General features: G+C 47.7%; 1 protein-coding gene across 1 annotated transcript in view; it reads right to left on the bottom strand.

Moving 5' to 3' along the window:
• The window catches only part of NR3C2 (nuclear receptor subfamily 3 group C member 2), a 331,105-nt gene that overhangs the window by 46,003 nt on the left and 260,464 nt on the right, over nt 1-24,638 (bottom strand). Inside the window, exons 5-6 of the mRNA XM_004606186.2 lie at nt 15,419-15,757; nt 13,991-14,135 (exon numbers count right to left, since the gene is read on the bottom strand). Coding sequence (XP_004606243.1) covers nt 13,991-14,135; nt 15,419-15,757 — 484 coding nt within the window. The remainder of the gene's footprint in view (nt 1-13,990; nt 14,136-15,418; nt 15,758-24,638) is intronic.

Here is a 24,638-nt window from a genome sequence, read left to right as displayed (position 1 = left end):
ATTGCCTTAGATGCCTCCACCCCTTGTTTGATTCCTAGTTTGGTACCCCATATGGTCACTTAATGTCTGCCAAGAGTTATCTCTGAGCACAGAGCCAGGAGTAAGGCCTTGACCACCAATGGGTATGACCCTAGACAGAACAAAATAAAATAAAAAAAACAACCCAACAACAAATAGGAATCAAATAACAAATAAGACAAAATCAAACAAATAAGAATAAAATAAACATATCCCAGTCTCAATTCTAAAGATTTGTATTAAAATATAGAAGAATGATAGTTCTAAAAGATTTTTACAGTGACACTGTGGGGGAAAAAAAGTTCTGTAAACTTGTCATTTTCTCAAAGTAGGAAACCAATTTTATTCCTCACTTCATCTGGTCTTTTCTTAGAACATCCATTATACTAAACTACAGCCATATGATCATTTGGAAACCGTTTTAAAACATTCAATTAAATAATTTACTGTCTCTAAACCCAATTTGCTTGGCACGAAGGAGAAGAATCAAGGAGTTAGAAAATATTTTTATTCCTAGCTTTTGAACGAGTGGAGCATTGGGAATGTCGTTTATTTACATAAGAGTGGGGATTAGGAAAATCCCCATAAAATCAGAGTGGGAAGGACATTTCCAACTTAAATTTTTGTTGTTGTTATTGTTGTTGTTGTTTGGTAGTTGCCTGCTTTTAATTTAGTAGCCAGACAATCTGAAAAACTATTCCATATATAGGCTCCCGGTCTTCTTGGCATCATTAGATATTAAAATAGTATAGAGATTTCAAAAATAAAAATAAAAATAGAAGTACCATATGATGCAGCAATCCACACCTAAGTATCAACCCACAGTGTGCAAAAAGATGACTCCCCAAAGCCACTGCGATGCTCCTTACAAGAGCCAAGATCTGGGAACACGAGTGCCAATGACAGATGAATGGATAAAAGATACGTGGTATGGGGACACAATGGAATACGACTCAATGATGAGCAGTGATGAAATCTTGCTTTTTCCACAACATGGATGGCATGGGAGGGAGTCATGTTGAGTAAAATCAGTCAGAAGGAAAAGTCATCACAATTTCAGATTTTTTGAGTTGCTCCTTAAATACAGACAGAACAAAGCAACACTCTTAGAGTATTGAACATCCTCCAGTCTGTAGGATTACAAGAGGAGGTGCCTTAATAAATATGTTTATGGATGGATGGTATTACTCACATACGCTGTTCCGAGTGTGTGTGTGTGTGTGTGTGTGTGTAAGAGATAGAGAGAGAGATAGACAGACAGACAGAGAGACAGACAGAGACAGAGAGAAAAAGAGGGAGATGGAGGGGGGAGAGAGAGAGAGAGAGAAAGAGATTGTTAAGAAACATGCAAAGCATCAGTCTTACAACAGAGAGTTAAACTAGAGAAGTCCATGTATGAAGGCAGCATCATTGCCCATCTGAAAGGTCGTCTTACATCTGTCACTGCAAACCACATCAGTACATCTGAATAAAGTGAACATCTTTGTTACCTGGTCAGTGTAACAGATGGTCCCTGTCTCAGGCTTGTTATGTTCCTGAAAACCAAAACAAAACGGTGCAGAAACAGGATTTTCCCCCAAACCTAACTAAAATAAAAAGTGACTTCCACTAGAACATTCAAATTATTCCAGTGAATGGTTTTTAATCTTTTGTTTTTGTTCAGATTAGAGTTTTCCTTAACTGACAAGATTGACCTGAACAATCCCTGCTAATTGTAGTTTCCATGTCAACTCATTTGTAGAGTATTTACATCATTGTTTTTTACAGTACAGCTGACCCCAGCTACTTGGGTCTTGGAATTGCTGGAAAATGCATTTGTGGTTTGTTTAACCAGGACAGGAGAGAAGAGGAGAGAACAGGAGAGGGCTAGGAAAGGGGGTGGGAGAACTGGCAGCGGTCACTATGACATTCACCTATTGCCCATCACACTGTCAATTCTAGTACTAATTAAGTGACTTCAATACTTTTTGAGCCACCTTAGCCGATGTTCCAGAAGGGACGCATTTCTAGACTGTCCCACCTTCCCCTGGACTGTCACACAGATCACAATTAGGTGACAAATTAGAAACCCAGAGGACCTGGGTTACATGGCAACCAGAACTTGCCACTGACAAGCCCAGAAGCCTGGGGGGAAATTTCTCTTTACTATCAATTTTATTTAGAGCTATTTATAGGACATTCTCCTGCAGTTGAGCTCGGGGAAGCCCCGTCTATGAGGAAGGGCTGGTCTAAGTACAAGGCTACATGTTATAGGAAGAGAGAAAAACCCGGTAGCTATCACTGACTAAAAATTTTGATTTCAGAGAAAGTTAAATCAGGGGTTACTATGATAAATCATGTTACAAAAATATTTTGGCAGTCCAGAAGTTTCATCTCAGTAATGGCCAAACTGTGACTTCCTCGGTGGGCCACAATGACTTTCATTTGAAGCAATATTTCCTGACTCATACGCCTGAGGTACCTGACTTTCCCTCTAACCTGAGGTAAGAAATCCAGCAAACCAGGCCTGGGAGACTGCACATGGTTAGGCTGAGTGCCTGGCATGTGCTCTACCAAGGTTTGAGCTCCTGCACCATGCAGTGCCCTGAGCATCACCGGTGGTGCCTTTGAAGGCACGCAGCAGTGGCCCAGGTAATAATCCCTGCCACCTCAGGGCCTGAGAGAGCAATAACACGGTCACCTTAGGCCCTAGCATGGACCAAGGATGTCCTACAGGGCACTCTGTCTAGGGGACTCAAAACTACCCTCTTAAAGCCATCCAATCCACAACCACAACTTTCTCAACTGTCACTGTCAGTCACTGTCATCCCGTTGCTCATTGATTTACTCAAGAGGGCACCAGTAACGTCTCCATTGTGAGACTTGTTACTGTTTTTGGTATATTGAATACACCATGGGTAGCTTGCCAGGCTCTGCCGTGCAGGCGAGATACTCTTGGTAGCTTGCTGGGCTCTCTGAGAGGGATGGAAGAATCGAACCTGGGTCGGCCACATGCAAGACAAACGCCCTACCCACAGTGCTATCGCTCCAGCCCAACTTCCTCAACATCTAGACTTTTGTACCCCCAGCTGCCATGTGATAATGCAAGGCCCCGTGTGTACCCAAAAGGTACACAAAAGTGCCTGTTTGCGGTACAGGCATCATGAGGAACTACAGCAGGGACAACAGCCTTTTACAAAACATGTGAACACTGAGTCACTGTCACAGAGGCCAGGGACAGTTTGGCCAAGTTTGTCCAAGGCTAGCCCAACTCCCTGCTTTTCTCTCTCTGCTTAGAGACCATCGTTAGTCACCTCACCAAGGAGGACTGACAGTGCTTAACCTCTTGCCCTCTGAAAATCTGTGATTTTCTCAGCTGCCTGTGAGCTCCCCAGTGAGCCAAGGGGCTGTACAGATGCCAACAGTAAACAGATGGTTCTCTGGGGCTCTGTGTTCAGGGCCCAGAAGCAACCAGGTTTAGATGCACCCTTCAGAGAAGGAAGCGCTTGTGATCTCCTGAGCAGGTAGGACCACTTCCGGGCTCTGAGCATCCGGTACCTCATGAAAGTGGCGAGAGTCATTCTGAGTCTCCCTTGCAGGACCACCAGCAACCCAGCGAGGGCAAGTCCTTCTGTCAGCATTCTTTGAAATAACTCCTGGAACAGTCACTCAGTGACTTTCAGGCCAAATTGATAAAGCTTGTGAGACAAATTTTCCCCACCAGGGGAAAAAAGGAAAGGTCAGTCAGGCTGAGGTGGAAAAGCAATTTTGTGTAGCTGGTTTTCTTAGGCTGGCGCGGTAGATTTCACTTGCCCTTCACCTTCAGAAGAGCACAGAGGGGGAGAAAGAGAAAACCAGAAAATGGGGGAGAAATGAAGAAGGTAAAGAAGGGGTAGACGAATGAGGGAATAAAGAGGAAGAGAGGGAACGAGAGGCAGGAGGGAAGGTTTTCACCTCTACACTTGAGAGCCGCTGTCCCTCTTTTCTTCCTGGGGTCCAGTTTCTCTAGCCTGGCCTCTCTGGACTCCTATATAGGTATACTCCTATACCTCTGGAGGCTGACAAGATCTTTCAAATTAAACCATCCTAGCAAGAAGCATTCCCGGATTCCCAGAGGCCATAGGAGACACTTTCACCTTCAATTCCATCAGGGAGAAAACTTTAGGGGTCACTGGTCAGGGTGATGCTCAATGTATTAGCCACTAAAACTAGTCTTAACTCCCCAGTGACACTACTGTCTACTGGATGGCGGAAACTGTACTTCACGTCTTGGGGGTCCTTACTGCAGCCACCCAGGTGCTTACTAAACCAGGTGAGCCTATGTTTAATCACTGGCAACGAAATGCTGGCCCACATTTGCGAAGTGTTTCAGCTCTACAATAAGGACAAAGAAATTCAAACTTCACTTTAGGGGAAGCAATGAGGATTTTCATTTCTAATATTGCCCTTTCTGTTAAACTGCCCTCATTCCAACACAAGTCCTTACAAACAGAGTGACACGCTCTCTTGCTGGGAAAGTGGAGCTACAGAATTGTAAACTGGAGGAGATTGGAAAAACTTTGGAGAACCTTCCATCTCCTGAAACGTGGCATTTGAGGGGAGATGGGGGTTGAAATGACAACAGAAGGCGCTTCTGAAAATCCTGGGTTTAAACGCCAGGTCCACCCCCAAGGCTATGGGACCTTAGATAATCTACCAAACTTCCCTGCCTTTGTTTACACAACACGGATAAGACCTGCCTTCAAAGGGGCTTGTCTATAAATAAGGCAGTGTGGCTAAAGAGCATGAAGCACAGAAAATGGCCTAGAAGAGGTTTAGTAACTCTCCCAGTAGGTAGAGAGCCCCACTAAGCAGAGGGAGAATGTTCTGCTGAGCTCTGCCTCTGGCGCCTGGCATTAATATTAAGTGAGCACTGAGTGAGGAACAGAGAGCCAGGCCTCAAGCGAGACTTCCTCTGGGCTAAGCAGCACTGGAGTCAGGTTGAGTTTTAGCGATCGCCTTGACCAGAGCTTCTGAAAGGGCAGCCCGGAGATCCCACGGCAACTCCATGATTCTTTCCAGAATTGACAGAGTCTTCCTTTTCCCAACAACATTTGGGGGTGGGGGGGCGCTGAATCTTTTCATCCACTTCAACCAAGACAACTCAACACAGTGAGTTTGAGACGGAGGCAAAGGAATGCACTGTGACCCTCTATGTCAGTTACTTGGGAGGGATTCTTAAAAACCTCATACAGTGGAAAGTTTTGTTTGGGGAAAAAAAAAGTTATTTCCCCATAAAATAATTAGGATATGTTATTTATATGATATGTAGAAGGCTTAGTATTATTATTTTTTGGCAAATTGATATATCAATATTTAAATCTTTTTTTTTTTTATTTCTAAGGGCTGGAGCAATAGCACAGTGGTAGGGCGTTCGCCTTTCATGCAGCCGACCCACGTTCGATTCCTCTGCCCCTCTCGGAGAGACCGGCAAGCTAACGAGAGTATCGTGCCTGCACGGCAGAGCGTGGCAAGCTACCCATGGCAGATTGGGTATGCCAAAAACAGTAACAATAAGTCTCACATTGAGAGATGTTACTGGTGCCCGCTCGAACAAATCGATGAGCAACGAGATGACAGTGACAGTTTTTTATTTCTAACATGGGTAAATACCATTAAATATGACTAACATTTTAAAAAATCTCTTTCATCTCAATGATTTTAGGTGTGTGTGTTTGTGTGTGTGTCTGTGCGTGTGTGTGCTGTGGGGTGGTGATACTGAAAATAAGTCTGTGAGCTCCATTCCACAGAGGGGCACAAAGGTGCAGTGAAGACAACGACTTAAGCCTGGCAGAATCATTGGGTAAAAACTCCAGGATGGGACCCAGGAAATTTATCATTTAACTTCAAAATATCATCATGATAGCAGAAAGGAAGGTAAGGAAATCTGGAGTAATAATCACAACTCTGAACCAATATTCCAGTTTCCTTAAGCACATTTTATTTTTTCATCCATGTGCTTTGTCCATTTTGGGCCAATGCTCCGTCATTTCAGGCAACTCTTACGGTAAGAGATGATCTCTGTTCGGAATGTCATATAGACAGAGTGTCTGGAACTATCCGATCAGCCTAACAGCAGCGCCAAAGGTCAGGACAGCAAAGAACTGCCTGGGAAACCCAGTTCCATCATCCCTGGAACAGCCCTGCGGAAGCGGCAGGGTTGTGAGTTTTGGAATGAAAGACCCGTGAAAGATCCATGACATTACTCCTTTGACTCATCTCTAAGAGGGGCCATAAACGTCGATCTCAGAGAGTTAAATTCAGCAAGGCGTGGATGATGGTCTAGAGCGTCTCAAACTGTGGGCCCTGATGCATGATGAGATTGTCTAAACATATGTAGGTCATGAAAGATCTTTACCATTTGCTAAGGCACATAGATGCCGGGGCTGTGAACTGCATTTCTCGCCACCTGGCAGCTTTTACCAGTCATGCTCTACTTTTATGTGTTCAACTAAAGTGTAATATAAAATTCTGGCTTTCACCCAACAGGTCAGGTCAGCCTGTCAATTTGGAGCAACCAATAATTGGCTTTCAATTCCGTGACCCTTTTTTTTTTCTGGCCTGTCCAACAGGACATCTGAAGTGTGAGCCACCAGTGGTCCTCACCAAGGTCAACATGTTGAGATAAATTTCTGATTTACTCCCAGGAAACATTTGATTCATATGCCTAGGTTGCATACTTCTAGACTTACTTCAGCTTCAGAAGTCCTGGTGAGACGCTAACTTGCCTTTGGCCATCAGCTCAGCGCCTCCCAGTTCCCCCTGTAACCTTCTCAGATGACAACTATATTTACAGGAGCCCCTTCAGGGAATGTGGGGCATTAGGAACTGAATAGATGCCCCCTCCCCACCTATTCCCCTGCTGACACTCTGTATCCCCCACCCCATCCTGTGATGCAGGAGGGACATCGGGAGGTAATACCAGGTAATGCCAGTAATACTGAGCTCCTATGATGAAATCAGCGTCTTTCGGAGAAGCAGCAGAGCACCACACCTCCCCCTCCCCCCACCCCAGATCTCTGAACCCAAGAAAGAAGGCCCAGAAGTGGGGTCCAGCAGAGCGTGACCCCACGGGGACTCCTACACCTCAATGTTCAGACACTAGAACTGCGAGGAATAACCTTAGTGGCAGCAGTTCAAAGACAGGGGGACAAAACAAAATGGAATGAAAATGGACCCGGGCAGGTGCACGGTGGATTGCCTGGATTCTGGCGAAGCAGTGTCCAGTGTTTCAAGCTGACGGGCCAGGCTGGGAAAAAAGAGGGTCCCAGCTGCTGGCCCGGGCAGCTCTGCAGGTGGCCGGGGCGATCCAGACGCACAGGACAGCCGGGCACAGGAGCCGGAGATGCCCCACAAGACCCGCTTTTTCATAAGTTTTTTCTTCCCGGGCACTTAAGAAAAGCAGTTATTTCAGAACGGGAGGCAGTTTCAGCAGACTCTTCAGAACCGTCCAAACACACGATCCAAACATAGAACCTACAAACTGGTGAGTTAGGGTGTAGGGTGCCTGGGCAGAAGGAGGGGATGGAAAACCGAGATCAAGAGTGATGATTAAAATGATAATCATGAGGATTAAGAAATATCCAGTTTTTAGAATTCCTGGTCTCTGGTTTTGGGGACATGGCCGCTGCAGTCAGGGCTTTTACTTCAGACGGAGTCCCTGACACGGACCTGCATCTGCCATCATGGGGCGCCCGGTGATCCATCCTAGAAACACAAACACAGACTTACATAGACACAGACACACACAGACACACACACAGATACACACACAGACACACACACACACACACACACACACACACACACACACACACTCTGAAACAAAAAGGAAAAGAACTCATGGCTTTCTCAGCTGTTCTGCCCACAAGGGGACAGGGATTATGTGCCCGTGTGCTAGCCAGCAGGGCGGGGACAGGAGGCTGGAGGGGGAGAGTGGAAGGCAGGGATGGGGGCCAGCAGGCCACACACTGGGGGCCCTGGCACGTAGGGGGCAAGCAGCAGTGGCAGGAAATCTGAAGGGAAGAAGCTAAACTGGACTCCCTACCCCCAAGCTAGCCTGTCCCTGGTGCCCCCCAGAGGGTGCTCTGGCCCCAGCCTTGCAGGTCGAAGCCTGCGGGTGTGTCCCCCATTATTCCCTCCCCACCCCTGGCCCTGGAAGCGTTAGGCCCTGCACAGTGCAGGGACTCAGTCCCTCCCTCTTAGCTGAGTTGCAGGCACTGGGTTTTACTGGGGACCCCCAAAAACTCTGGTGCATACTGATTCTTCCGGGGTCACGTGAGCAGCAGGTGGCAGAGCCAGAGACCTTCCCGTCGATGTCATCACCCGCCAGCGCTGAGCACAGAGGCCCATGGCAGGGAGCAGAGTCACATCTGTTCCTGGCTGCAGATGGGTCTCTATCACACAGTGGGGTCTCCCAGGCCCGAGGCCACACCGGGGCCATTCCTGTCCCCTCTACACCTGCTCAAGGATCACCATGTCTGGCCAACAATCACCCCCAACACTACCTTCTTGAGGTGCCTCCTTGAGACCATACGAGCAAGCTTTCCAGTGGGAGTTGGGGTCCAAAGTACAGGGGACACCCGCTCGCCAGTGCAACCCCGACCTGGTCCTTTCAGAAATTAAAGGGGGAAAAAAAAGCTCAGAGAAATCTCATGACAGACTGATAAGGGAACTTTAGTATGTGTATGGAGTGGCAGAATCTCCTGCCCCTATGCAAGGCTGTCTTCACCGGGGCCCCCTTGGAGGGGGTGGGTTGAGTTTCCCTCCCCACTCCAAGAAGAGCCCGGCAGCCAAAACCCTCCAGAACCCACCACAGCCATGCTCAAGGCCACTCTCCACATGCTCAGATGAGACTCACCCATGAAGGAACCCGCAGAGGAACCCAGGTATGCGGGACACGTGGCTGAGATCTCCAAGCCTGCTCGGATAGGGATTGGGCCTCCTCCACCCAGATCCCCAGTTTTCCAGTAGCTAGGCAATCACACCCACAAACTCCCCCCGCCCCCAGCACCATGTAATCTCATCAACAGCCCAGAGACTATAAAACAAAGCTCCTGGAAGAGAGTGACACAATTTTTCCTGGAGCAACCTCTTTTTCTTTTAAAATAATTATTTATTATTATTTTTCCTGCACGGCAGAGCCTGGCAAGCTACCCATGACGTATTTGATATGCCAACAACAACAACAACAACAACAACATGCTCTTCATGTTCTTGGAGCGAGCAGATGCCATTGGGCTATACTAGCACACGGCAGAGACAAATGAAGACGCTAGTGGTACCCACTCGAGCAAATCAATGAACAACGGGATGACAGTGGTACAGTGATGGAGTGGCTAAGAAATGCCTGAGAGACAGTAAGCAGGTCAGGGACTTGCTTTGCAGGTAGCCCTCTTGGGTTCAATCCCCAGCACCACAGAGAGTCCTCTGAGGCCTGTTGGAGTGATCCTTGAGCACCACCTGCGGTGGCCCAACCACTCTGACTCCAGAGAAATATGCCGAATACTAGGAGGAATCTGTAGCCTTGTAGGATGAGTGATTCCAAGGTGAAAATCGAATCATTAATCATTTAATGTGGATTGAAAAAGTTTGGAGTTTATAATCAGTCAAGTTCTATGGCGATTTGAAGCATTAACCCACGTTTCAGAAAGAATCAGAAATTAACTAATTATTCCTTGGACTTGTCGCCTCCCAGCCAACAGCAAAGAAGCAGCCAGAGGACGCAAAGGGGGAACCTCCTGGGGCCTGCAGCTGTTTCTCCTTGGGGACAGAGGCAAGTGATCACCTCGGATGATCTGGGGTTTTGTTTCCAATAGAGCAAGGCCGCTCATGCTATATCTACCATTTACCTATTTTATTTATTTATGAATATTTTGCGGTGCTCAGGGCTTTCTCCTGGCTCTGTGCTCAGGGATGACTCCCGGCGGACTTGGGGGACTTAGGGAGCACTCTACCTGCTGCACTACTCTGGCCCATAATGTTGCTTTTCCCAATAGCACTTCATTCGAAGGTGGCTGGAAACACGACGGCAGCGGCTGATGTCTACATGTGGAACAAAATACTATTCAAGAACCTGTTATCGCTCTTTTTCTTTTATTTCTGGCTTTTGGGCCACACCCAGCTGTGTTCAGGGCTTACTCCTGGCTCTGTGCTCAGGGATGACTCCTGGCAAGGCCTGGGATTGAACATGGATTGGTCTCGTGCAAAGCCAGCACCTACCCCTCTATACCATCTCACTGGCCCCAGGGACCCGCTATTGTTACACAAGAACGTACAAAAGGTGTTAAGTGAGAAGGAATAGCACAGCACTACCCAGGCACATGCAAACATCACCCCCTATGTCTTCCTAGCAGCAGGGACTGAGAAATCCCCTCCTGTGGGCCCATTCAGAGCGTGGTGGGTTCGTCTGCTGGATCATTCACTTATTCTGCAAGGACTGACGGTGTCTCTCTGACTTGGCCCTCATCATAGCCAGGAGCTAGAGGTCAGAAATAATCTCACAGAATGAGGAGGTGCCAGGGGAATCAGGAGGTAGAGGGGAGGCCAGTGGCGGGGCTGCAGGGGCACCGTCCAACCTCCTCTGCTAAATGGATCACATGCTCCTGGCCCCAGAGACCAGGCTACTTCCCGAGTGGAGGTGCCCAGGTGAGGGGCATAATCAAAGACACGAATGCGTGAGGTCTTGGCAGGTAAGTTTCCAGCTCCCCAGGACCAATCTCCCTGGGATTCCAGCAGTACTGGACACGGCCACCCTTCTGTCTGCCTTTCCGGGGGGGGGGGGTGTGCCCCTTGCTCTCCCCTCTTTACTCCTCCCCACACTGGCCACCTCCACAATGACTTCAGAACCTCTGTCTTTTGCCAGACTCTCTCTCCCGGCATCTGGCTCCTGGCAGTAACTGCCTATGTAATAGCTCCTCTGGGATAACTGTCCAATCCAATCTGCTCCAATCCACTCCAATCCAACACATTCGATCCTGGCTCTGGGCTCTCCTCCCCGTCCCCTCTGTTGTCTTCACAGGCTGCTTCTCCTGACAGTGACACCCATCCCCACCTGGCCCTGAAGCTTTAGGAAGTCACCTTCTTCTGCCTGCCTCACTCTCTCCCAGACCCCTCAGCAGTTGGCTTCCCTTCAGCATCCGTTCCTCCCCTGGTCCACTGTCACGCTGTGTCCTTGCTTGGGTTTCCATGGCAGCTGCGTGTGGGCCCTCTGAAATCCAGTCCCACTCAGCTCCACATCCATCCCTAGTCTGCAAGCAGAGGGGTCTTCTCTGTGGCAAGATGTGGGATTGTCCCCCCGCCAGAGTCCCCCACCCTGCTCCATTCACTTAGAAGAATCCAACAATGTCTCCATTAAAGAACCAAAGATGTTCCAAGTCCACATAACCTGACCTTCAGGGCCCCTCCAGTCTCTCTGCACTCACATCTATTCCCAAGGCCAAATTCAGGGCCCACAGTGCTGGCAGCCATGCTAGATGTACCCCACCCCCCAAGGGACATCATCAGCCTTCTAGTACCCACAAGTACCAAGAAGCATGTCTGCCTTATGCCAAGGGGACATCAGGTGAAAGAGGGAAACCGCCAACAATGAGCACCCCAAAATGCAAGAACCATGGCACTGGACAGAACAGAAAGATGACAGGTGCTGGGACACCCAACAGCACAGGAAATGAGAGGCAGAGCTTCCCTTCTGGGAAATGCGAAGCTGGTGAAGTGACTTAGACCCAGTCCTGTTCTGCCCAGCTCTGGAGGGTTGGCGGCAGAGGTTCAAGGGCTGACCCTGTGGCTCCAATGACGCTGATCCCACACTCACAAATCCACGAGCAATGACTGGCTTCCCAGGACATGGGGACTATTATTCCACACCCAACCAAACCCTGACCCCTGTGCATCATGGACACAATCAACCTCCCATCGAGACACCATGCTAAGTGAAAAAGGCCAGACGCAAAAGGAGACAGGTTGTATGGTTCCACATGCACAGAATATCCAGAAGAGGCAAATGCACACACCAGGAACTGGAGCCAGGGAAATTCAAAGCTAAAGAACCACTCAGCATGCTCCTAATTTCTGCCTGGGAAGTTAGAAAGCTCTGGAGGTAGAGAGAGAGTTAGGGTTTACAAAAGTGAAGGTCTTCATGCTGCTGATGGAAATGAAAATGCCTCAGGAACTGGAGAGATGGTACAAAGGTCATAGGCACTTGCCTTATATGACCCCAGTTCAATCCCCAGTACCACGTAAAGTCCCAGAGCACTGCCAAGGGTCACTCCTAAGCACAGAGCCAGAAGTAGCGCCTGAGCATCATTAGCTATAATTCCAAAACCCCTCACCCCCAATAAATGAATATGGTTGAAAGGGAAGCTTTTTTTTTTCTTTTTGGGTCACACCTGGTGATGCACAGAGGTTATTGCTGGCTTTGCACTCAGGAATTACTCCTGTCGGTGCTCAGGGGACCATATGGGATGTTGGGAATCGAACCCGGGTCTGCCGCATGCAAGGCAAATGCCCTACCCACTGTGCTAACACTCCAGCCCCAAGAAGCTTTTATATTATACATAAACACGGATCTATCTAACTATAAAGAAACCCAATTCACATGTGATAAAATCAGATTAAATGGTTGGAATCATTACCTTGAATCCAAACTCTCAGTACAGAAGCAACTGTTGGTGCACACAGAGGTGTTTCTTTACTGACACTTTCTTTTATAAGAAGAACCCTCCTTGATATGTTTGTCTTTGGGTTTGATGGGCCACATTTGAAAACGGGCCTTACTATTTAATGATAGCAGCTGACGATGGAGGAAAACAAGTAAATGAAAATGTGCCTATCAGCTGCCTGGCCTCCCCTCATGCTTCGGGTGAAAATGTATGTGATACTCCGCATTACTCTATCTGATGAGTTGTCAAAAGAGGGGTCATGTTGAGAAACAACAGCGGATGCTCTTAAGTTTATCTCGGGAATAAAATAGTCTTCGCAGCACACAGTCTCTGGGTGGAGTGGGACGCAGAGGCGAGCCAGTGCTGGAAATATTTAGGTACCCTGGCATGAGATGTCCACTTTGCCTCTTTTGCACTGCTTTTCTTTCTTTTATCACCAATCTATTTCTCATCTGCTTTATTCCCTACTGAAAAAAAAAAACCTATTATCGCATCTCTAGAGAGAGAGAGGACCATCTGTTAGAAAATGGCTGTGGTTACAATCATAATTCCAATGTTCCTTTTTAAGGATTTCTTGACCCAACAATTACAAAGAAGCACCGCTGGATATAAACAGAAATGGAACGTGTTAATGTGGAATGCAAACAGCTTTAGAATATAAACTTAACGTAGGAAGGCCTGCATGGCCAAAAGGATGGGGCGGGTTGAGGGGGGGGGGAGATGTATTACCATTCCTTCAATCTTTCAGAATGCATCATGAAACTAAAAATGTTTCACTACAGAATAACATTTTGGCTTCTTTTATGATTGCAAAGGAGGGTAATTATGATTGTCATGAAAACACATTGAGCAGCTGTATACTGTTAACAAAAGAACCATTCTATGAATGCATGCGAAAACTGGCACTTTATACATTCGCATTTCCTAGAAATTAGACAGTCTTCCCAACTGAAGCAACGACCCAGAGACTGTTCTCTATTAATCATGGCTCTGCACCAGCCGAGTTGTGGGAGCCAATTGGATCATCCTTCTTTTGGGAAAATTCCTACATACTATTATGTGCGATCTATATATACGGATTTATATATATTCAGACGTGTGCATTATACATTTGTAAAAAGTCATTTTTAAGTTCTCCAACAAGAGTGCTTTCACTCTTTTAAAAAAAAAAACATGTTTCTCATCACTGGATTCTTTCACAAATGTACATCTGTTTAGAAATCATGTAAAAAGAAAAAAAAAGTAACAAATAACTCAGCAGTTTATTTTATGAAGGCTAATTAATAGGTACTTACTCATTAAAGACTAGGTCTGGCGCAAAATAGAGAAATTGGCTGTTCGTATGTTTGTACGATCTCCAGCTCAAGGCAAATGATGATAGACACATCCAAGAATACTGGATTAGGGTAATTTGGTCCTCAAGAGGCAAGTTTTTAAATCCTGAAGAACAGAACAATTAATCACAGAAATACACTTAGCATTGAAGCACCTTCCAGGAAGAAGCTTAAGTCAGCCCCAAACCGCCGCCTTTTGCAGACAGACTGCCTTCAAAGTCACAAACACCTACGGGCGGGGGGGGGGGGGGCGGTGGTGTTGGTGTTGGGGTGAGTGGCCTCATCAAGGGTCTGAGCCTACCTGCTTCATTTAAAAATAAACTTACACTAGCCGTGAGGAAAACTTCTCAGGTGAGTGCATGAGGGGGTTCTGGAATATTCTGGAGGATGGTCTAGGGCCTCGGCAGAAGAATATTTACCTGCCAAACTTCACTTCATTCTATATTCAGTAACACTGAAATAGGCATGACTGAACTCTAAAATAATAAATACTACTTATAAGTGCAAAGTATCACACGATTTAAGTATTCTAAATCAATACTATAAGAACACTAAAATAGCCATCTACCAACATAGCAATGATGGAGAAAGACTGACTTTTCATGAATTTGTGGTGGCCGAGAAATACCTTTCCCTGCATCCGAGGGCCTACGCTAGTCCCAGACTTCAGCAGAGCTTAAGGAAGAGTAAGATTCCTGGGCCTTGCTTCTCATGGTCCGCAAGTTCACGTCTTGTTTTTCTTCTTATGCCCATTTACATACACCCCCCACTGGCAGGATAATAGTAATCTAAAAAAACCTCGCAATTAATGACGTGAGACAGTGTGACAGCAATTCTAAGTGCTGTTCCGTGGGGGAACATTGATCTTCTATCAATGAAGATTTTTAATATCAAAATTGACTATGAATTCCCAAGATGATACAAAGGGTGCGTGTGTGTGTGTGTGTGTGTGTCTGTGTGGGGGGGCAGGTGGGGGGCTATAACTCAGTTGTCATGCTTTGCATGTGTGAGGCCCTGGGTTCAAGTAAACAAACCACCCGAGGTGATAATTTTAGAAGTATCAGTTCAATGTTTCGGGTCTAATGCAACCACTTGTAGGCCTGGGTGCGGGCTGTCCCCACCGTCGGGATTTTGACCTTACTCCCTTTCCATGCTGAAATGCTCGATTTCAGTTGCTACCCTGAAAAGCGTCTGGTTCCATCCATGAGAGAACCCATCGCCCTGCCGGCTCAGGAGAATTGGGGGCTGCCTTTGCAGGATGTCACCCGGATTTCCTAGGACTTGGTCACCCATGACCCACACCTGGCATCAGTTGGGGCGGTGGGTGGGTGGGTGTGGAGGGGGGGAGAAGGTGGCGGCGAGGGACGGCTGCAGGGCCTGGGGTCTTACCTGGAAGTACCTTCGCCCACTTCACCACCTGGATCATCTGCTTGCCGGCCAGGCGGTTGAGCGTGGACAGCAGACCCTCGGGGGTGTCGGGCTTGGAGCTGTCGTAGCCCGCGTACACGACCTCCGGCTCGATGGTCTCCAGGATCATGGACGGGGACGGCGTGAGGGCGCGGGAGATGCTGGACAGCTGCGGCACGAGCGCGGTGTTGACCGACGGCTCCTTGGCGGGGGCGATGTAGGTGGTCCCCTCCTCGGGGCTCTGCGGGGGTGGGGGCGGGGGCTCCTGAGACTGGCCCTCGTGAATCCCTTTTAACTTGCCCAGCTTCTTCGACTTCCGGGCTGCGGGGAAAGGAAAGGAGGGACACCAGGGGCGAGTGAAAATCAGGTCTGGGATGGGGGCAGGCGGCGGCCCAAACGGGGGTGGGGGGGACAGGGATGAAAGCATAGGTGAAGGATGGCAGGTCACGCACGCGACTAGGAAAAGCAGCTTGTTGCTATTCTCTCAACACCAGGCCTGGGCCCAAATGCTTTGCTCTCACCAGCCGTTCTAGGAATCTGCGAGCTGGTAACATGGCAAGTCTCATTTTTTTTTTTTTTTGGCTTTTTGGGTCACACCTAGCAATGCTCAGGGCTGACTCCTGGCTCTGCACTCAGGAATCATTCCTGGCAGTGCTCGGGGGACCATATGGGATGCTGGGAATCGAACCCGGGTTGGCCGCGTGCAAGACAAATGCCCTCCCCGCTGTGCTATCACTCCAGCCCCTTATAAGTCTTATTTTATAGCGAGCAAACTAAGACCAGAAAAGCAAAGGAAACGGTCCAAGATCACACAGGAGAGAGAGAATGAGAATAAAGATGACCAGTTCTGATACATGGCTTTCATACACTCACAAATACGTCAGCTACATTTCTGTCTGGTCTTGGGGCCACACCTAGCCGTGCTCTGGCTCTGAGCTCAGGGATCAATCACTCCAGGAGGAACTTGGGACCATATGGGGTGCCAGGGATTGAGCTCTATGGCCAGCCCCAGGCAAGGGAAGGATCTCTCTGCCCCCTCAACTAGACCTTCCATCAGCCAACAAGTCCAACTACTGTCCACCAGAGCTGTTAGTGTGAGAACAACCTTGACGAGCTTCTGACTGTGGCTCTACTCCAGCTGTTCTCCTGAGCTTACTCTGTACCTTTTTCTGCTCATCTCTGGGGCTTTTGTAGCCCGGGTGCTCTCTGCCCAGGAGCAACCACTTGCTTATGTCACACAGTTTTCTTGTGCATATGCTGCAAGCCCTGTGTTCCTAGCTACTCCGTGAACCTCTGAAGCAAAAGTGTGGGTGCTGGGGCTGGAGCGATAGCACAGCGGGTGGGGCGTTTGCCTTGCACTCGGCCGACCTGGGTTCGAATCCCAGCATCCCATATGGTCCCCCGAGCACCGCCAGGAGTAATTCCTGAGTGCAGAGCCAGGAGTAACCCCTGTGCATCGCCAGGTGTGACCCAAAAACAGCAACAACAAAAAAGTGTGGGTGCTTCTTCCAGAACACCTTGGTTAGTGCTATGGCCATGAGGGCTGATTTCTAGATTTTCACGAAACGAATGGGAGTCCAACCCAACCCCCCCAAAAAAACTTTAACTACTTGGAGGATTTCAAATAGGACAGCTAGCTATTAAAATATCAAGGAATCCAGCCTCCCCGCCCCAAATGGGGCAATTTATACCAATACACATATACAGAGTGTTGAAAAATCTGAGTACTGCTGTACTGTCTAAGATGCCAGGCAGTACCCAGCCCAGGCTGGATCCCGAGAGTCACCTGGTTTCTCCAGCAACACCAGAAACAGCCTGGGAGAGGCCCTGAGCACTTCAGGGCTGGCCTGGGTGATCCCTGACACTGCAGGGCCTGAGGAACCCAGTAGCGGGGCCCACAGGCCTCTTGAGTAGTATTTGGGGGTACTCAATAAATCCATAGAATAAAGCATTTGAATAAATGAATCAATAGAATAAATCAATCAATAAACTAATAAATCAATAGTAAAGCATTTGTTCTGTTCTTTGCACGAGAAACGCGGATACTAGAGTGAGTCACACTGAGATCAGCTCCGAGGCTGCACAGGAACCCCAGGACTCACAGAGCACAAACGCCATGAGTGGCTGTATGCTGGCTTTGGGTGCGCTTGTGTTGTTGGCATGGTTGCACATAGCACTGCTTACGTGGCAGCGTGCCACACTTTGTCCTTGAATGTTATGATGTGACCATCTTCATGAAAACCCAAAGGATTCCTATTCAGCTTTCGTAGCAACTGCTTTTCTTTCATACGCCTCGCCAGTGCTTTTAAGCAGGGCATGGAGATGTGAGCAAGGGGGTGGGCGGCAGGCGGATGAGTGGATGGATAGGAGCTGAGTGCAGGTCTGGACTTCAATTCCGCTGGGCGGAGAGACGGCACAGAGGCAAGACACTTGCCCTGCACACAGCAGAATTAGCCTCTGCATAGGGTTCACCCCATAGGACCCTCCAGTCCCACCGGGACTGATGCCTGAGCAAATTTGGTTGGGGCCCCCAATCCAAAACAAAACCAAAAGCAAAGATGGGAAGTCTAGAAGTGGCAAGTCAACTCAGAGTTGTGGGAGTTCTCATTTTGCAAGATCAACTTAAAGTTTTACATTAGAAGGAAAACTTTTTTTTTTTTTAATTCATGAAGAACCAGGCACCTTTCACTTATTGAGAGCACACAGGAGGAATGAACAGGCTACAGATGGAACCGAGAACAGGCTGCTATTCCGAGGCACTTACATTAAAAAATAACCACTTGGGTTTATAATCGAGGGGTCTGAGGGTTGCCCAAATAGGCTGGCAATGCCCGCCCCGACAAGACAAGCTGTTTCTTCAACACTACACGTTTCTGCCCCACGGTCCAGGAACTCGGGATCTGGGTTTAAAAGGGACACGAGATTCCATCCCTATCTTACAGGAATCAAGATGCATGGCACCGTTTCTAAAGCATCTGTCCTTTCGAGTCATCCTGTTTCTTTGTGGATGCTCTCCTTCCACAGAAGACCCGCAGGGGACAAATCCGTGTCCAGCTGTGGGCAGAACAGCTGATCCAGGGGGTCCTGCACAGGAAACAGTCTGGAGCATGGCGCTTCTGATGAACAGTGACTGGATGGCCAAGGAGCCAAGGATGAGCAGGGGCTGCGCAAACGCTTTTAACTTTCAACTTTCAACTCCTGGTGCCACAGGAGTTCCTGAGCCGTGCCAAGTCCTGGAGTAGCACAGGGGGTGCCCTGATGGTAAGCTGCTGGATATCTCTAGGAGAGGCTCCAGGTCCCCTAGAGTATGCTGGGGTGGCCCCCAAATTTGCATAGGGTGTAAAAAATGAGGGGGGGTGAGTCAAAGAAAAGAGTCAAATGCCTCTGTAATTCACAATGCTGGCTGCTGACTCTTTAAAATCCTCAAAGGCACATACTGGTCATTTGGGTGAATTCAGTGCCCAGAGCTATCATGATACTTCTGCTGATTCACCTGCAGAATGGGCACATTAATAGCTTCCTCTTCAATCTTACTGAGGGCTAAATGGAGGCCCAAAATAAAAACATGCTCAAAATCCTTACAGCTGAAGGAGTTTCTTGAGGGGGTCATGCTCAGTGGTTACTCCTAGCAGTGCTTGGGGGACCATATGGGATGTCGGGGATCAAACTCAGGTTGGCCCATTCAAGGCAAACACCTTCCCTGCTGTACTATCGCTCTGAACCCTGAAGCAATTTTTTTAAATGCTACTTCTACTCATTCCTATTATTTTGCAAACAGAGAAAATATTTCAGTTCATTAAAATGCCCTCCTGTCTCATAAAACTGCATCGGCTGGTACCCATGATTTGCCTGACCACAGAGAGCCCAGGGTGATATTTTCAAATTTTATTAAAAGTGATATTTGCTTGCAAATTAATTATAAAATTCCTATTTGCTCTAGGCCTTAGATCTATAAGGCTGTGTTTATTCTCAGGACAGATTTAAGGTCAATGCTATGAAACACGATGAAGAATGCTTAGTATTTTCTCTAGCACGATTATGCAGGCTGGAGCACACAACCAATTCAACAGATTATCAACATGGTTTTTAGCATTTCAGTTATATTCAACTGCAGGCTATGATTTTGTGAATAAATGTGGGGCACACTTGGATTTCAGTAATCATCTATATTTACTTAAACAGTTCAAGGTAATAAATATTTTCAGTGTGTAGAATTTTTGGCAAGTAGATCTAGCCGCTCTCTTTTCTGAAAGGGAGTATAATGACACAATTACCTGTGCTTTTACCAGGGTAGTTCTTCCTAAAGCCTGGATAATTTTAAACTCTTCTTCTACTTGCTGTATTCTGAAAATAGAACTATTTGGGTTTTTTAGACCACACCCTATTGGTGCTCCAGATTTGGCTGATCTGCAGGCAACTGACTGACCTGCACTCAGCGATCATTCCTGGTGAACTCAGGGACCATCCGGGGTTCTGGGGATCAAACCCAGGTTGGCTGCATGCAACGCAAGTGCCCTACCCACTGCACTATTGCTCTGGCTCCTGAAAATAAGACTTTTGAGAGCTGGAACTAATGCCTCTGCACTCCTATAGCATCCCTTTCCATGGTATTTGTGGATAGCCAGTGTTGGCTGAATATGTTTATGTAAAGCTTTAACAAAGCTTAATAAAATATTGACTTTAAGTAAAATTATATTCCACCTATGCAATATCAATTTGCTTCCACGTAAGAGATATAGGAAAGCTTTTTGAGATCTGGAGATAAAGTCTCTGAATTGTTTATTATTTCTCTTTGAAATAATTTCTCTTCCGCTGCGTGTACCGTATACCTTAGCACTATGGTAACTATCAGACCATAACGACAATTAAAGCAACACTCCTGCATATTGATTTGTAAAGTTATTTTGAAAAGTGACATATCTAGTGGATAGATACATTCATTGAGCACTTCTGTGCCCATCATAGCTCCAAACCCTTTCTGACGCTGTAAGTCTTTGTGTTTCTACCCAGATCCTGTGGTGAGACAAGACTGGACCCATTTTACAGGTGGAGAGACTGACCTAGAGCAAAGCGCTTCATGCAGGGGGTAGACAGGGACACACAGGCTGGGCTGACTGCAGCCCTGGCTCATGACCTGCACTCTGCCCCTCTGTGCTGTGAAGTCTCTCTTCTGTGTTGAACTTGTATTTGGGGTTGGAGGTAGTGGGGCAACACACTCAGTGCTTAGGGTTTTCCCAACTCTGTACTCAGGAGTAACCCTTGGTTTGGGTAAAGCACTGGGGTGCCAGGGAATTCAAACCCGGATCAGCTGTACATATGGCAAGCAACTGGCTGACCTGGGATAGCTCCCTGACGCCTTCATTTTACCACAAGCACTGTTGTCCCGTTGTTCCTTGATTTGCTCAAGCGGGCACCAGTAACATCTCCATTGTGAGACTTCTTATTACTGTTTTTGGCATATCCAATATGCTACGGGCAGCTTGCCAGGCTCTGCCATGTGGGTGGGATACTCTCGGTAGCTTGCCGGGCTCTCCGAGAGGGATGGAGAATCGAACCCAGGTCAGCCGCCTGCAAGGCAAACGCCCTACCCACAGTGCAATAGCTCCATTCCTGCCTTCATTTATTTTATGTTTATATTCTGAGACTAACACAGGCTTCAAATTCAAGAGACTCAGAAGTTTGCTAACTACACAGGGACATGTTTGGCTAATTCCCTTACTGAGCATGTTTTCATTATGCAGAACCTTTCTGAACATCAAATTTGGGGTCTTAACACCACCCAAACATAATCCCCATTACATTCCTGGCCACAGAGCCAGGAAACTCATATTCCCAGGACCCAGAGAAAATTTCATTTTGTCAGTGGCGATCAACAGAATTGTGTGTGTGCGTGCACGCGTACACACACACACACACACACACACACACACAATCTGACGTGACTGCACACATCTCCCAGTCCCACTTCAGTCTACAGGAACTTCCCTCCCTGGGCACCACCAGGCACCCATCCTGAATTATAAGCAGCGTGTTGGTAGCATCTTTCCTGAAAGAGAGAACTCTGAAGATCCACACACATTCCCTGGAGTTACAGGTACTGGATCTCCTCCCCGGGCAAGTGGAAGAAGACGCAGTCCGTCTCTGAAGCTGGAAAATTCCCAGTGAAATCTTGGGATTCTCAAAAACCCAGACACATAGCAACGCCTCCTTGCTTTTTTTTCTTTCATGTTTCTCCTTCCTTCCTTCCTTCCTTCCTTCCTTCCTTCCTTCCTTCCTTCCTTCCTTCCTTCCTTCCTTCCTTCCTTCCTTCCTTCCTTCCTTCCTTCCTTCCTTCCTTCCTTCCTTCCTTCCTTCCTTCCTTCCTTCCTTCCTTCCTTCCTTCCTTCCTTCCTTCCTTCCTTCCTTTCTCTTTCTCTTTCTTTTTCTTTGCTTTTTGGGTCACACCCAGAGATGCTCAGGGGTTACTCCTGGCTCATGCACTCAGGAGTTACCCCTGGTGGTGCTCAGGGGACCAAATGGGATGCTGGGAACCAAACCCAGGCTAGCCGCGTGCAAGGCAAACACCCTACCTGCTGTGCTATCGCTCCAGCCCCGCGTTGGCTTCCTTTCTGCTCTGACCTGTTATCCAGCCTTCAGCCACTCACTAATGCAGGGGGACGCTGCCTGTCGAGGAATGACTCCCTCCGTGCAGTTTGTGGCGTGCCCGTCACTGATTTCCCAAGTGTGTGCAGCGAAAGAGCCTGCAGCTTTGAGATGTATCGCCGGAACAGTTCTTCCCCCACTTTTCCTTCTGGAATGAAAGACTGCTATCTAGAGGAATATGGAATTTTTTCAATCACAACATTTCACTGGAAATTCTTAAAGTGAGAAATCTGTCATTTTAGAAGTGCTTCATGCCATGTCTTCACATTCAAGGTCTTGGCAGTAAATATTAGTGGCGATAAACTGAGATATATGAAAACATCTATTTTTCTGTCCACAGGCCAAATGTAATTACTGGTTTCAACCCACGGGACAATCACAGTCTTCGAACCTCTTTAACAGACCATGTCTTATGCCACCACCACCTTGATTACACTTATTTTGCTATTTTTCTTATTTTATTTTTATAGATTTTTTTTGCCTTTCTACAGCCAGAGGATGAATGCTCTGAAGTTAGGGGTGGTACACAGCCGAATATTATCCTGCCATGAAACCAAAGGCTGAGGACTGTTCTTTTCAGAGCCTAGCATCCCTGTGCAGCAAAACCCCTCTTGTTTGTAATCAAGGAAAAAGATCATCTCAATGGTTCTGGAGATTTCCCACCCATATAAAGCTGGGCCGAAGTGCTCAGGCCTGCGGCTTTATGAGGTCATTAGCTTCTGAAGTGATCATAGGAAGTGATATGCCAATTATTTATAAATATGCGTTGAGTGCTTGTGGAACTTAAGATTATCATAAAAAGTATTTCCATTTTTAAAAATTGGGATTTATCTTACTTAATACATGAATGGAAGGCCAGAGAGATAGTCCAAGGTCTAAGGCACTTGCATGCCACTGACCCCAGCTCAAATTCCAGAAACCCAGCATGAATGGTTCCCCAAGAACTCCCAGGGCCCGCTCCTGAACACCAAGTTAGGAATAGCACCTGGGCACCAGGTGTGGCCCCAACCACCTCCTCTCCAAAAAAATGGAAAAGCTTTGTCAATTTTATTAGCATGGGGACATGCTAATATAAACTCAAACCACACACACACACACACACACACACATACACACACACATATACACACACACATTGGTAGTACCTAAAGTGATAAGCACCTTAATTAGCTTGATTGCAGACATAAGATAGGTATACTTAAATCAAATTACTACACTGGCATATCAAATAGCTATGATATTTTCCCTTTGTTAAACATACTGCAATAAGGCAGGAAATAGAGATATTTCTTTTTGGTTGTTGTTGTACCACACCTGGCCGTGGTCAGGTCGTGGCTCTGCACTCAGGGATCACTCCTGGCGGGCTCGGGGACCATTTGCTGGGGATTTAGTTGGCCAAGTGTGAGGAAAGCACATTACCCATGGTACTATTTCTCTGACCCTATTTTTAGAATTACATATTTCCCCCTCTTCTACTACCTAGCAATGTTTTTTTTCTCTGTTTTTCAATGCCAGCCAGAGTCGAGAATGCCTGAACACAGGATCATGTGTGTAGAAAGGGTCCTTCATAGACAACATGTCTCCCACCTATGACCAGGTGCCAACGGTGTCACCAAGCAAGAACTTCAAGACGGGGACGTGGTGTCCCAAAATGGCCGGTTGCTCATCACTCTGCGGGATGGGTAGCATCCAGAACTTTCTTCTGCTGCAATCTCAGCTAGTTAGGTTTGCTTCTACAAGGCAAGTGAGGACCACTGCATTGAGTAGCAGGGTGCCGCGCCTCTGTGGTCAGGAAAACTTCTCTAGCCCCTCTCCTGAGAGACTGCAGACAGTGCCTGGAGAGATAGCACAGTGGGGCAGGCGACTGCCTTACATGCTGCCTGCCCAAGTTTAATTCTGGTGCTGTACATGGTCCCCCAAGCCCTGTCAGGAGTGATTCCTGTGTGCAGAAAACAGTAATGTGAGGCTCAAAAACAAAGACACAAAGAAGGGAAACAGCAGGCGGAGGTGGGATAACGAAGAAGCTGCTCACTCAGCCAGATGGCGGGCCCATGGGTGGGCATACTGGATCAGACACCCACCGCCTGGGTCTTGCCACTGTAGGGCTCTTGATCCATCACCTGCTGGGCCTGGGACGAAAATCCCTTAGGGAAGAGAAAAAGAAAAAGGCTGGGGCTTCCTCCTCGCAGGGCACAGGTGAGGGGGAGGAGAAAGCAAAGGGTCACTGCAAATCCTTCACGGTTGCCAAATCCTGGGGAGAATGTATTTCCGATGTCCACGGAGTCAAGATAAGCTACAAGGGGTTCGAAGGCAGAAGAGGGCGCTTAACCAGACATCAGGGGCACTTCCCCTCACAGGTGTGGGGCGTGTGCTGGAGAGACCTGGGGCGTGTGACGAGCAGGAACACGCAGGAGTCTTTCCTGGAAATGCTCCACAGGGAGAAAAGCCTCCTGCGTGTCTGTGTCCGGGTGCCGTTCTGCCCGACCCCGGAGGAACGGGGCTCCAAGAGCCCGCGTGACCCACCAAGGAAGAACACTTGGCCTCCAAGGCTCTGTCTGGC

This window comes from Sorex araneus, chromosome 7 (assembly GCF_027595985.1).
Source record: "Sorex araneus isolate mSorAra2 chromosome 7, mSorAra2.pri, whole genome shotgun sequence".
Lineage (NCBI taxonomy): Eukaryota > Metazoa > Chordata > Mammalia > Eulipotyphla > Soricidae > Sorex > Sorex araneus.
This window is presented reverse-complemented; position numbering and strand designations above follow the sequence as displayed.